The sequence below is a fragment of the Polypterus senegalus genome, chromosome 16 (genome assembly GCF_016835505.1).
Source record: "Polypterus senegalus isolate Bchr_013 chromosome 16, ASM1683550v1, whole genome shotgun sequence".
Classification (NCBI taxonomy): Eukaryota; Metazoa; Chordata; class Cladistia; order Polypteriformes; family Polypteridae; genus Polypterus; species Polypterus senegalus.
In genome coordinates, this window is record NC_053169.1 from 86130238 (window position 1) to 86145939 (window position 15702).

Consider the following 15702-nt stretch of genomic DNA (forward strand, 5'->3'; position numbering starts at 1 on the left):
AGTGTGCTTTGTGCACTGTGGAAGAAAAATAAAGTCAACATTTGGACTTTTACCTGGTGTCTGGAGTCGTGGACAGGGGTTCAAGGGAGCGAGAGCGCCCCCTATCGTTCACACAGTATATATATATTTTTTTTTGCCAGTTTTCTACCATTGTATCCCCTTACATAACACTTTTTACATAATTCTGTATTGAGTGTAATTAAGTAATCAGCTTCATATTAGTTGCTTGTAGAATTTGTTTGTTGCTAGCATGGTGATGGAGTGGTAGTGCTGCTACCTTGCAAGACTGGGATTCATGCCCCAGATGCTCCCAGTATTGAGTTTGCATGTTCTTCCCCATGAGTCTCCTCTGGGTGCTACAACTTCTTCCTGCGGTCCGAAGACATACAGGTTAGGTGGATTGGTGATGCTAAATTGCATAGGTCTGTGTGTGTTCATCCTGTGTTGGACTGGAGTTCCTGCTTTGTGGCTGATGCTTGCTGAGATATGTTGCAGCTTCCCTGTGACCCTGCTCTGGACAAGTGGTTTTGGAAAACAAATAGATGGAAAGTAATGAGACATGAATTTTTCAGGTGTGAAAACTAAACTCTTCCAAGTTATATTGATGAGTATTGATGGATGGACTTGGCTGTTTGAATTCTTCAACTAATTTAGACCAGTCACACATTAATTACATTATAGCAGTTACTAATTCAGGCTCTTACCAGAGACGTTCTACACCCATTAAAATTCAGAAACCCCTTTTCAGAAGAGGTACACGGCTATTTTTAGTGAATTTGTACTGAATCACAGTTAGAATTGTGTTGTCAAAATGAAGACAGTGGTTAAATCTTCTTGAATATGATGCATAAAAATGTTAATGAAATGTTGTAGTTTTATATAAACGTTTGTGCCCAGTTACCGTATGTCTAGACGAAGGTTAACACTGCATTGGTAGCAGTCATATCAATGAACAGGCCTTGTCTGGATATTTTTTTTTCTGATTTGGACAGCTTGCTATTACTGGAGAAGTCATGATTTCTGCTTCATATTAGGGGAATTCTTGAGAATGGCAGTCTGAAGCACAGCCAAATCAAGCACAATGAGCAAATGTATATAAGAAAAATTACAAAAAATGTAAAATATTTGAGTAGCTTAGTAAAGCTGCTGACCTAAACAGAACCCAATACGTGCAGCTCATTTGCAAACACAATGTGCAGCAGAAAACGGGAGTGAACTACAATTCCAAATGTGTGAATTCCATTTTTCCTGGTTAAATTTACTTGTAAATGGGGAATGACTGGTTCATTTATTACACAGAGCATAGGATATGACAGAAATTTACTCCAGAATCTATTTATATCTCTATATATAATCTTCATTTGGATCTTGATCTTTGTTTGTCCGCGAATGAATTAGAAGAAGAAGCACTAGATGGCAGTAGAGACAGCTAAAACATAGGCATTGCATTAAGAATCTCCTCCAGGCTTATACTACTGAAGACTGTAGTACGCCATTAACACCTCAAAACACAGACATTCAAACTAAACAAATTGTTGTGCTTTAAATTAACTAAAGAGATCTTCATTTAGATCTTGATCTTTGTCCGCGAATTCCACGCATGCGTAGACCACCTTCCAGTTTAGTACGTTGTTGTTACTCACGGATGTCAACAATGTGCCGGAATAACGAAAGGGTTGGTGGACAGAGTTACGCTGGTTAGCTCCTTAGGCCTGGTTAGAGAATGAGATTGCCGAAGATAAAAGGTACGTGCCTACGTAACATATGAATGAAAGAAAGACACGTGGGTAAAATGAATGACAACGTAACAGCACGTTCCGGAAATTATTATTGTTACGTTGTAGCCGGCGAGTGCTGCGCGTCTCCCAGTTGTACCGTGGCTTGCTCACATGTCAGTGAAGTGATCTCTATTTATGCTTTAAACAGCCTGGATACCCATGTGTCCCTCTTTTATAACCATTGCTCCGTGTATATTGCCTTACTCTTTGGATTGCCACAAAGCAACCTGCGAGATTGGAGAAAGGTTGAGAAGAGATCGTGAGAGGAAACGACAGCGTCGTGAAAACGAGACGGACTGTGAACGGACAGAAGCAGAAATGCTCCCACACCACCACATAATTTACGATTCGGACAGTGATTCCGAGTAGGCCGTTCCTATTGAATCAATGTCCAAGGGTTTTCTTTTGTAATTTTGTTTCCCTTATAAAAAATCATAATGCTGTGCGACGAAGGGCCCAGTTCACGACTGGCAGCCGCGTTTAAACAGGGAGCCCTTCACAGACAACTTTAATACGCGCAACGTAGTTGGGCGCACATGGCTAGTATATTATAATTTAACAACTTTGTACCACTATGGAAAAATACACAGTATTACGGAAAGTCGGATAATTGCAGTAAAGAGTTTTTTCATTTAAATAATGGGTGACATTGGTGGTGCCGTCGGTAAAACTGCAGTCCCACAGATCGAGTTTTAAACTTTGTGTGAGGTTTGCATGGTTGTGTCATGAATGGGTTTTCCTCTGGGTATACTACCTCCACTTTGCAAAAGCTTAATTTAACCTGTGACACAATAATAGTCCACAGATATAAAAAAGGTTTGGGGCAGCCACCCGTATATTATGGTTTGGCTGCTAATGGTTATTTTTAGGTTAGGTAAAAATGGTGTCTTTAAAGGCCGTGACCGGAAGTGACGTCTTCTGGACTGGAACCGGAAGGGACGTCGGCTGGATCCCCGGTGCCGGAAAGAGGCATCTTCAGGACCGGAAGTGACGTCATCCATGGCGCTGGACATGACTTCCTCAATGGCACCTGTACCAAAGTGACGTCATCAATGGTGCTGGTACTCAGTAGGATTTGCTGAGGATTGTCTGCAGAGGACAGAAAGAAAAAGTTCTTGCAGATCGCCATCTCCTGGTCTGACGTGGTACTACTATTATTTAAACCCTCTAGCTGCCTCCCATGTGTGACACCTGTGTGAGTATAGGGTGTGCATAAGTGTACAGTGGACCTGAACTGGATTAAGTGAACCTCACAATGTTACTTTTTTAATAGTCACCCCCGATTCTCAGCTTCATATCTGTGTATAAAAAATGAAGAGTAATTTTTGTTCAGAATATTGTTAATTTTCTGCCATTTGATTCCAAAATTTTTGAAAACTATCCTTGCCGTGTTTGTGATTCAAAAGGTAAATAAATGTTCTGTCCGTCAGCTTCTCTGCATTTAAACTAGCAGCCCTCAACCACGTGGTTTGTCTGCTCTGTGTAATTTAAATGTGCAAGACTGAATTATGCTTTAACGTTCTGGCTGTACTATGAAATTGGAATAATGTTGCAAAGGGTTAGGGTTAAGATTGTGGAATTGAATCCACATCCTATAGCAGTGGTCCTCAAGTTCAGGCCTGGTGCCCCTTATGGCTACAGGTTTTTGTTTTTGAAATAAATTTCACAGCGATTCACTTCTAACCTTTTTCAATGCATCTCATTTTTTTAATTAACTACCTATTTTTCTCTTATTTTGTATCTAGAAAAGTGCAGTAGTGTAAGATTTACATTTACAGTATATGTATTTTTGCTGTATGTTTCATTAATTAACTCGTAGTTTGTCATTTTTAAAACTTTTTCTATGGCGCTTGCTCTTGTAATTGTGTCTGACTATTGACAGTCAGTGATGAGCTCTGCAGACACCAGTACAAGCAACACATAATGCTAAAAGGTAGCTATTTCACTATTTATTTATTACCACTTTTATGCTTATAAGTAATATCTTGAATATCCAGGACATTAAAAAAGAACAAAATATTAAAGAGAAAAGAATCAATTCTTACCCATCTAACACACATCAATTCTTTCTTCATTCTGTAAATACTGTAATTTGCATGTACAATTTTTGTAATTTCTGAAAAGAAAAAAACAACATGAGCAAGCTGTGAGTTCCCAGTTTAAGTAAGGTCCGTCTAAAAGCAGAAACTGGTTGAGATGAAGCCACGGGAGCCCCAGGACTGAACTTGAGAACGATTGTCCTATGGCATGCACCTTGTGGTATGTTGTTACATTAGTGTGACTACTTTATGAATATGCTTATAGTTTGAACCTTTTCCAATAATATCAACACAGGAGTCAATATTGGAGGTGCAGGATGCTACATTTACGACACTCCACCATCCACGCCTGTGAGCAAATCAATGGAAAGCCCCAGTGGTAACTCTCCTACTACACCTTGGACAGCTAATCAGACGGTAAAAACACAGCAGAAAGGTATGTAGCCATGATCACAATCTGTGCTTTATGAGCCTATGTTTTTGGGATTAATAAAGTATCTATCTATAGATAATCGGTGATGCAAAATGGAAACTTCTCATTCTCGTATTAATAAATTGAAGTACAGCAGAAATTAAGGTTTTGTTAACAAGTATTCAGTTCAGTTTATGGATGTTACACATTTTTCTATAGGTGTTTTACTTTTCCATCTACATCCTAAAGGCATATGTGCATAATTCAAGACTCCAGATGGGTCTTGTGTGAACCAGTGTGAATGTGTACACCCGAGTCCTGCAGGTTTGGTTCCTACCTTGCTTGTAATGTTGCTAGGATTGTCTCTGGTTTCTGGTGTCCCTATAACTAAGTGGGGCCATCAAACAGGTGTACAATCATTAATAAATACGAAGGGAGACCCAAAAATAACCGGAAATATTTTTCAAATGTGTTGTGTTTAATTTTCCGTACAAACTACAATTAGTCTCCTTCAAAGTACTCTCCATTGGCGGAAATACACTTATCTAACCGATTGTTCCATTGTTCGAAACATTTTTTAAATTCGTCTGAATTAATGCCCATTAATGCTCTGGTCGTTTCTTGTTTTACCTCTTTGACGTCAGCAAAATGCCTTCCTTTCAAGTCTTTCTTTTTTTCATCTGAGGGAACAAAGAAATCACACGGAGCCTAATCCGGTGAGTAGGGTGGGTGGTTCAGGGTTGTCATACCGTTTCAATAACAATAGTTTCTGCAACGCTTTTTTCAAGAAGAAAACAAATTTTCACTGCCGTGCGTTGCTCACGATAATCGGCCATCGTAAAAAAACGACGCTTGCACAAAACTACTTTTACAAAATTCACTGAACACAAGCACAACCTTCCACACTGATGGCACTTGGCAGACTGACTTGTAAGGAGTGTAACTAGATCGCCCTAGCAGCCCAACCACGTACTACAAGTATCAACCTAACAACAACAAAATTCAAGTTATTTTTGGGTCCCCTCTCGTATGTGTGAAACACTCAGTTTTTTAACACAGGTTTCAAACAGTATTTTGTCATTATTTGTTATTTGTATGCTTCCTTGTATTGGATTAAAATGTAATCCATGTGACTATCGGTGGATGGACACACGTTATGATAGCTATATGACACCACTCCTAGTTTCCACCCTTTTTTTTTTTTTTTTCTCCTGATATTTCTTCCGAAAGCCAATTTATAAATACTTTATTAGATCCCATTCTGTGGTTTCCAGCACCTCGGATGAAGACCTCAGGAAGTCTAATATGGCTGCCTTCAGAAAGAGGAGATTTGTTCTGGACTAACTGTTGCCATAAGATCATCTTTCAAGGGGATTTTGGTATATTTAACTGCAGTATAACTGAGGTCAAAGAATAGCAAAACAAAATAAATTTAGTGTTGAGTTAGGGCTATTGCTAAACATAGTGAGCAATCACAACACAAAGACTGAGGCTTTAGACTGCTAAGTTGCATCTATAACTTTCAAATTAACAGGTCTGAAGGACAGAAATCAAAGAAATGTCTATAATTAGGCATCGAAGAAACAAAGATAAAGTTCTGATGACTGAAAGATGTCAGAGTACAGTATATAGTCTATTACTATATGATGAAGTGGTTTCTTGATTATGCCTAGAAGTAAAGTAGTTCTCTGGAAGGCCCATAAAGTTCTCCACTACTACTTTGTACTTTGAGGGCCTGTGGGTTCATCTGTTCTCCAAATTTAGACCTAGAACAGCTCAAGCCAGGAAGGCAATGACTCCTTCAGTGACAACAGCTCGGGAAGTGGAGCTACAGCTTCTTCTTTTGTACCATTGCAGATCTCAAGTTAACTCGGGAGACCTCATTTGTGATGACTTGAAACAAGTTCTTGAGGCTGTTCACTAGGCCAGTGACTCATTTACTCTGTAACGGCTTCTTCCAGGATCTTTCGGCCCTAAATTTATTTTGACCTCTTTGTTTCTTCTGGTGCAGATGTGTCCTTTGCTGCTTATTCTGTTTCGATTCAGCAAAAATTACTCTAAATTGCACAGCTCCTATAGAAAGGTCCAGTGACTGTCCTATGCTGATACCACACCGTTAAATTGTGTATGATCTTCTGCTGCCACTGTTAATTTGCCTTTCATTTGGACTTGTTTGCACAGTATATACTTGCACATTGTTGCATTACTGTTATGATAGACAATTGGGCCATCCTTTTAAACATTAAGAAATTTAGCAAAACTGATTATCTGTAGTGGGGGAAAGGATATCGCTTTCTTACTAGAATCCCGTCTGTTAGTTAAGACATATTTTTATGTGGAAGTAAGTACTGTTTGTTGCTTCTTCTTCTTCTGCAAGTGTGCATAAGTGCAGTGTGATCACTTTCAGGTTGTGCTACACTAGAATTGAATCACTTAGCTGTGAAACACTAGATTTGAAACGATTGGTTACGGAGCTGACAATGCTGGCAGATTTTCCTATTTGCCGATGGTAAGAGATGGAAGAAAAATTGCATTGAGCATCACTTACTCACCAACTCCATAATGACCTTCCGTCTTACAAAAGCTAAGCAACTACATTTACATTTCAGAGGTTTTGAATTAATCCTTGGCATCTGTGCTAAATTATATGAATCTATTGACTTGGTCCAATCTGAAAATTTGTATATGCTTTATATCTTTTCAACATGTATCATAATCTGAACCCAACCTGAACACTATCCTTCTCAATCTAGACATCACTATATTTTAGTTCACTTTAGATTGCTTCCTTGGCTACAAATGTACTAAGCACATAGCTGTCCTTGCGCAGCTTCATCTTGTTTAACACTCACCTTCTACTGCTCATTGGAAATTCACCACTTCACTTTTTCAGGGAACAATCTTTTAAATGGAATATATTTTATTTCTGTTATCTCACACTCTGTTGCTGATCCTGGCATTTATTAATTGGTCCGTTAAAGAGGCAATATGGGTCTTTACTCTTCACAATAAAGTTTCTGGAATGGTCCAGTGATATTTTCATAATGAAAATGAAAACTAGAAACAAAAATATTGTTTTTTGTTTTACAAGAACATGAACTGAAATTAAGGCATACAGAGAAACTAAAACTAAATAAAAATGAGTGATTTGTGAATGAACTAAAACAAGAATGAAAACTGACAAAAAACGAAAAAAAAACAGCAATAGCATTTTCGTTCAGTCTGGTTCAGTCGTGTAAAGGGGTTGTTTGTAAGTCATCCTGAGTGTTCAGTTACGTTGCGCTGTTCACTATGCGGTGATCTTGTAACTTGGGCTTACTACGGTCACATGTCACAACTTCCGTAAAGAACTGTTGTTTGTCGAGTACATTTGGCTCGTCAGGTAGAAGCAGTAAGCACTTGTGGTTGATGAAGGCGAGTTTTGCACAGATGTTTGCAGGTAGAAAGTGAGAAAGTAACGTGTGGAAATACTTTAATTACACTGCAGATGATAATAAAAGAAAATGTAGCATGCAAGAAGAAGAAAAGAGTCTCGGAGTTTCAGTGCAGGGCCAGCTGGATCAGCACTTAGTGTAATTCCAGGACTGTACTCCATACAGGGACATGCGGTCTCACCTGTCATCATGAAAAGTAAAAAAAAAAAAAAAATTGGTCTACTGGTATGTGCTATAAAATTGTTTTCTGTGTGATTCCATCCATCCCGCTGAATCCGAATAGGGTCACGGGGGCTGCTGGAGCCAATCTCAGCCAACACAGGGCATTCCAATAATTTTTATCATTTGTATAGTCAAAATCACTGAATTGGCACATTTCCTGTTCAAATACAGGGGAGAAACGGGAGGTGCAGCAGTGATGAGCCTCGCCTCACCTCGGACTGCGCTCTCCCCGACATACGGGGTTGATACATACAATCTGGCGCGTGCCTGTTGCTGTCTCTTTGTTTGTCACCGATCCAATGTCTGCAGACATGTTTATTATACACCCTGACTTTCCACAGTATGGCTAATATCTTTAATGAATGTGTGTGAGATATTTAGTCTTGCTGATCGGATATAAAACCGCAGTGAAAAGGCGTAAGGTCAGGCAGACAGTACCGTGTAGCCCTGAAGGGGGCGCTTGTGAGCCCAACAGGTGCTTGTTGCTACTGTTCTTCTATTCAGAGGCTCTTGCATTTAAATATGTGTAGGCCAGTATTTGTGGTCTTGCAACAGAAAAATAAAAAAACAAAAATTTTAAACACAGAACTAAATAAAAATAGTTGACTCCACTGAAAACTGGAACAAAATAAAAATTAATTTTATAAACTAAAAACTAAAACTACAATTAATATAAGAACTGAAATATCACTGGAGTGGTTGGGGCTTTTTCTAAATGGCAGAAGATCACCAAACTTCAACTGCGACTTTTTACTTTTAGAGAAAGCATGTCCAGGCTCTGAATTATAAATTACTTGGACTAGTTTGAAAATTATGCTGCTCCACAGAAGAATTTTAACATCCACAGCACGCTGACACATCCAGAGCTAAAGCCAGTAAATTATTGGCACTTAGACCTCAGGAGATGTGACTTTCTTGCTTGAGCTTTGGCTCTCAAACTCAAATCAGCACTTCTTACCAACTAATCTAGTATAATTAGTAATTTAATATTATTTGTTCTTAGCTATACATTTAGCTATGCATTTAAACTCCATTCAACAGGGAGGCCACCAAGTCCATATGCTTTCTAACTTAAACTTGTCTAGAAATTGTCTGTAGGCCTCCCTCCATTTACTGCGCACAGTTTAATCTTTTCCCATGCTTTTCTGAACATCTCCCATGTTGATGGTTGAAATGTCTAGTAAAAAAATAAACAGGGAAAAATTTAAAATTTTTGTGGAGCATAGAAGAAAGTATACAGACAGTTTCTAATAAAGCTTAATTATCATGGAAAGGGGCTATCCAGTAGACATTCTCACGCTCCCAAATAGCTCCTTGATAGATTCCATGACCAACTTAGTTTAAGCAGGCTTTGATCACAATGGGTGAGGGTCAATATTGTCTCCTACCAGCCTTTTTTTTTTTTTTTTTTAAACAATCCATTATCTGTCTTCCTTTTTCAAATTGTAAACTCGGGTATTTTATCCAGAAAAAAATTATTCCTCAATGACCTTTGGCATGAACAGACTCATCCTGAAACAGGGAAAGGACGCTTCTAAACGTTCAAATTACCACCTGATTTCCATGATGAACTCCAATGCCAGGTTGCTTACAAAGTGGATAAGATTACTTACCAGACACTTGAAATCAGTCATAAAAAACGCCAAATCGTTCCTTCCAATCAGACCAATTTCATTTATAGCCACCTTGCATCTGCTGGTTCCATGTTAATGGTCTGACACAGTGTATGTTAATGCGATCAAGACCTCCCCTTCAGTCCTTATTTACAAATTTAGTTGTCTTTCAACCTTTTCAAATTTAAAAAGGTATCAAGCAAGACTGTCCACTATCTTCTACACCATTTGATCACTGTTGAGGCGAAAGGCTAAGTTGAAAGTTCTAAACCTTTCTAGAATCCTTTTCCTAGCCTAATCTCTGCTATTGATTTTCTTTTTATTTAAATCCAAATCTTGCACACATCAGAATGCATGCCACTGTTATTTATATACTGTCAGCAAAATGACAAGCACATGATGTCCCCTGCAAGTCATGCTGCCTCCAGTGGGTATTATTGCTAACAACAAAGTGCCTGCCTCCATGGAACCAGGTGGTACCTATGAGGCAAAGATATTTTTAAATGGCTAAGTGGGGATATCACAAAAGTAATGGTGTTTATTAACATTAAGAAGAACTAAACCAATATTAAAAGAGCTATGATCTTCTCTCTTCCAACCTGTCTGTAGTCCGTCTACACCACGTATTCGGCTTTGCATAAAGCTGGGCACAGAACTTTACCACCATACTAGATTTAGAGAGATGACATCTGATCTTCTCTCCTTTTACCCAGTGTGGAGCCGACCTGGACACAGACAGGCGGACATGTTTTTCACCACCACACGTATTTATTATATAATTATTTCTTTCAATCATTTTCGTATTTGTAGGATGTGTTGTGTTCAAGTTACATTCCGTGTTTGTCAATCGTTGTAAAGATGACAGGTTTCATTCATCGATTCGTTTCTTACTGCATCAATAAACAGCTCGTCTTCTTCTTTATCTGAGACCTGACACACTGCATGCACGGGTTTTTTACGCTGTCTTCCTTTAGCGGGACATTGACTTTTTCCACCGTGTGCTTTGTTTCCGCAGTAGCTGCATTTATGAATATGCTTATCAGACGCTTCATATTTTTTGCTGCCTTTTCAATTGTGTAATTCGGTTTTTGTTCAGCGCTCTTTGGAACTGTTGCTTTTTATCTGTGCACTGTGTCAGTTCACGTGAGCCGCTCGGTGTACATGCATCGAAGGTTCCCAGCAGTGCTGGTGCCATCTCGTGCTATGTCTGTGGCTGTATTTAATGTTACCTTAGTCCTGGCACTTAAAACTTTCTCTCGCAGTTTCGCTGAGTTTGTGTCAAACACCACCCTGACCATCTCATCTTCCTCTCCATAAGCACAGTCCTTCACCCGTGAATATTTACCCGTGGCAGTTTGCTATTGGATTGCCGCTGACGGACGGCCTTCTATGGGCAGGCACTAAATTACAAACGCCAGCGGCAGCCTGTCTATGAACTTAATGTAAAGTGTAGGTTTACATCGTGCTTTGTTTCCGAAGTAGCAGAACTCATGAATATGGTTGTATATGTCACTCGCTCGCTTCTTATTGTTTCGCTGCCTTCTCAATTATATAATGCATGTTTTCTTCAGCGCTTTTTTGAGCTCTTCCTGGTTTTCTATGTACTGCGTGATTACGTGGAAGGCGTGATGATGTCACACGAAACTCCGCCCCCACGGCGTTCAAGCTCATCTCCATTACAGTAAATGGAGAAAACTGCTTCCAGTTATGACCATTACGCGTAGAATTTCGAAATGAAACCTGCCCAACTTTTGTAAGGAAGCTGTAAGGAATGAACCTGCCAAATTTCAGCCTTCCACCCACACGGGAAGTTGGAGAATTAGTGATGAGTAGTGAGTGAGTGAGTGAGTGAGTGAGTGAGTGAGTGAATGAGTGAGGGCTTTGCCTTTTATTAGTATAGATATACAATTATGAGCTGTCACTCAGACACAGAATAAAGTGCACAAACCCCAAACACACAGTCCTGGCCACTCAATGCCTTTTCTTCGGGCCGCCTCCACAATCTCTACTCCTGCCTCGTCCTTCTTCCACCCGACTCCAGCCTCGAATGAAGGGAGACGGCCCCTTTTATACATGACCCGGATGAGCTCCAGGTGCTTCCAACACTCCCCCGTTGGCCACGCCCCAGCGTGGTGGAAGTGCCGGCTGTTCTCCCGGCAGCTCTCCGGGTATCGTCCTTATTCTTCCCCCCAGCACTTCCTGGTGTGGCGGAAGTGCTGAGGTAACAGGTCCCTAAGGCATTGGGGCGCCTCCTGGCGGTGACCACGGGCCCCTACAGGGGGGGCTTCCATGCCCTCAACCCGTGGCCCCCAGAGCAACCAGGAAGGCGGCCCCCACGTGATCCAGGGTGGGCTTTGACCCTCTTCCGGTCCCTCACGGCGTCCCGGCCGGGTCGTTGCCCCTGGCATCCCTGACACCAGGGATACTCACTGTTTCTTTTTAATATGTCATGCTTCTTAAAACATCAATTATTTGCCAACCTACTTGGTTTAAGTTTTTAACCATGTGTGTGGCTACTAATCCCAAGTTCCTGGTACTTTTCTCCATATGTTTTAATGATGCCCCCATATTGTCCTTCAGCTTTTGATACTCTAGACCCGGGGTCTTCAACTCCAGTCCTGGAGAGCTACTGTGGCTGCAGGTTTTCATTCTAACTCTTTATTTTAATTTGTGACCAGTCTTTGCTGCTAATTAACTATTTCCTTTTATTTTAATGGACTTTTCTTGAGTCTCTGACTGCAGAATTGATTCTTTCTTCCTTAAATGGCACTTAAACATATAAATTTGATGTGAAGTGAGCCAACAGATGGCCAACTAAGTTGGGGCCTCAAACTCCAACCAACTTCACTTCATTCAGTTTCTTAATTTGAAGCCAGTCCTCGTTGCTAATTAAACCCGTTATTTAATTCCATGGCACTCAATCTGCCATGGCAGACATTTCCAAAACTGTTGATTTTCTTTTTTAAGAGCGCTGTCAAAATGTTTTGTGGACCTGAGCAGATTAACATTACTGAGGCCTTCACATTTTTTTATTTTCAGTTATCGTGTGATGGATGCAGGTTGTTGTTTGAGTTGGTTCATTTTGCGTCTTAATATTGTTTGGTTGCTACTTAAGGAAAAAATAAATAATTAAGGGGCCTGAGTCTTTTAAAATTAAGGGAAAGAGTTAATTAGCAGCAAAATCTGGTCACTAATTAAGAAAAGGGTTATAATGAAAACCTGTAGCCACAGTAGCTCCCCAGGACTGGAGTTGGAGCCCCCTGCTCTAGACTGTATCGTGGCCCTCTATGTTCTTCTTACGTCTACAGCACTGCTCCCTTGATCCCCTTGGGAGGTAGGGCAGCCAAGTTGGCATTGGTCTTTCATTTTAAATCCCATATGTGTCTCTCTTAACCACCGGACGTCTTCTGTTTCCAACCTGCTGTATCTTGACATCTGTAGGGATTAACGGTTCATCTGGTTTCAGTAATTAGTGGCTCTCTGCTCTTCACCAACTTGCTTCTCATTCTTTTTTAGTTTCTGCCCTGGTGGTGTGACTGCCACTCTCTGTCTTCATTACCATAGCATCTTTCTTATTTTTCTGTGTTATCTATCTCTTCTCTTTCTCTTCCAGTCTTTGATTTTCAAATGCCATATCAGATACCTGTGGAAAAAATTTTAACTGCATGTTTAATGTGTCTTAATCTATAGGCACATGCACATTTTTAAAATTGTTTTGGACTGAATCCATTAGATACTCCCTACAGCAGTTATGAGTTTAAAATAGAAATGAACAGTGGCAGTAAATGTTTAGCTAAATGAGTGAATGAGTCAGACCAGCACTTCACCAAGGAATTTTAATAGGCTAGTGACCCTCTGTGCTTCTTAAAATATTTTCTTTACAGCCCTTCCTCTTCAGTAACACTACCAGTAAAAATGTCTGGCTAAGACAATGACATTTAAAAGAAAAATGAAAAGGAGATCGTTCCTCCCCCACACTGTGACTCTTCACGTTAAAACGTTTAAACGTTAACATTATACAAAGTTATTGTTTGTTATACCTGCATGTTTTATCACTTTTTAATATTGTTTTTATCAGTATGCTGCTGCTGGAGTATGTGAATTTCCCGTTGGGATTAATAAAGTATCCTGTCTGTCTGTCTGTCTGTCATATAGTACCTTGCAGCTCTATCATATCATATCATATAGTTCCTTGCGGTTCTATCTATCTATCTATCTATCTATCTATCTATCTATCTATCTATCTATCTATCTATCTATCTATCATATAGTGCCTTACATCTATCTATCTATCTATCTATCTATCTATCATATAGTGCCTTACATCTATCTATCTATCTATCTATCATATAGTGCCTTACATCTATCTATCTATCTATCATATAGTGCCTTACATCTATCTATCTATCATATAGTGCCTTACATCTATCTATCTATCTAATTTTTGCTTTATGTAGTTTTAGATTGTAGTCCATTTCATCATAATGGCAGAGTGGTGGCTCTGAGGCTAGGGATCTGCACTGGCAAGCAGAAGGTTGCCGGTTCGAAACCCGTAAATGCCAAAAGGGACTCTGCTCTATTGGGCCCTTGAGCAAGGCCCTTAACCTGCAATTACAGAGCGCTTTGAGTAGTGTGAGAAAAGCGCTGTATAAATGCAAAGAATTATTATTATTATTATTATTATAATTTAAACTTTCTCCTGCTCAGTATGCTTTCTGATTATGTGTTGTCTGTCTGTCAGTTTTTGTGTTTGCATTTTCTTTTTGTTTTTTTTTTTTTTCCTGGATTCCTTTAAACACTGCAAAAAATGCATATGTAAAAACTAGACAAAAAAATTTAAATGGAAGTTTTTTTTTGATTTTATTTAGCAAAAAAATCTGCCAATGAGGTTATCAAAATTTACTTGACAAGATTTCTTAAAGTATGACAAATAATCATAAATACAAATTTTTTGACAAGTCAATAATTCTTACAATAAGGAAAGCAAAATTTAATGCCATGATGTACAGTAAATACAGTAAAACCTTGGAATGCGAGTAACTTGGTCTGCGAGAGTTTTGCAAGGCGAGCTAAAATTTTGAATAAATTTTAACTTGATAAACGAGCGAGGTCTTGCATTACGAGTAGTACGTAAACACTTTGTCCGCCGGGTGTCACGTGAGGATTATGGGTAATCGTCTCCCATGCTCGTTCTCAGTCGGCGTGCCTCACTCATAGTCCAACATCCGTATGCGCGTATACTGTTTACTATAGCATTATGACCAGGTGTGTGTGTGTGTGTTGTAACGTGCGAGTCTCTGTCATGCACCCCAAAACACGAGGCTGAGTGTCAGTACTTTAACAACACCAGCTTTATTCAGCGTGAAACAGGAGCAGCACGGTTATTTATTGCAATGGGATCTCCTATATGCAGACACCGCAATCAGGCAGAGTCGTGGCCAGGTTAGTGGCTAAGTAATCCTGTGCTCTTGCGTTTATAATGTTCCTTGTTCCTTGCGTCACCCATCGATGGCAGGCGCTTCTAGCTTGACCGTGATCTTTTCTGATTCACTTTAACGGCGAACTGCTACAGTGCTGGGAACCTGTGGTTGCTTCAGGACGCTCTTCCGCATGTTGTCCTGTTGGGGGTTCTCAAAAGAGTTTAGAATCCCTAAAGTACATAAAGCATTTTTTAAAATTTTGTGTCCAAGTGTAGTGACTTTTCAGGCAAAAGCAACTGTCATTCGATAGGTTTCTTGTTAAAGTTGCATAAAAAGAAAAAGATTCCAGTGAGCCAACAGATAGCAGGGATTCCATTAGTTAGAGTGAAAGTCGTCCTACACGATAACCCTCTTCCTCCTCCTCCTCCTCCTCCTCTCCTCTCTCTCGTCTCGCTCACACCAGCCACGATTCTTTTCAAAGGTAAAGTGCAGGTTAATTTGTTTTATGTATTTTTACTTTATATTTTGTACTTATCATTTTTTTATAAATATTTGTGGGTTGTGAAACAAATTATCTGAGTTTCCATTATTATTTCTTACTAGCAACTTGGCGCGTGCTACGCTGTGCGTTGGATGACCACAGTTGAAGGACTCGATCGTAAGGACCTCTCGTCGGGTGTCTCATTGACACGCTTTTGCCTCTTTCTTTCGCGATCACGGCGTAATCTGTCTTCTCTCTCTGTAGGGGTTTCAGTTGCCTTTCGTTGTGCGGCAGAGACGCGTC

The 15702-nt window shown here is 39.8% G+C and overlaps 1 protein-coding gene across 2 annotated transcripts in view; it reads left to right on the top strand.

Moving 5' to 3' along the window:
- Positions 1–15702, top strand: part of crip3 (cysteine-rich protein 3) — a 127750-nt gene that overhangs the window by 73008 nt on the left and 39040 nt on the right. For both annotated transcript variants that reach the window (XM_039738331.1, XM_039738330.1), the window contains exon 4: positions 4113–4253. In XM_039738331.1, the coding sequence (XP_039594265.1) occupies positions 4113–4253 (141 nt within the window). The remainder of the gene's footprint in view (positions 1–4112; positions 4254–15702) is intronic.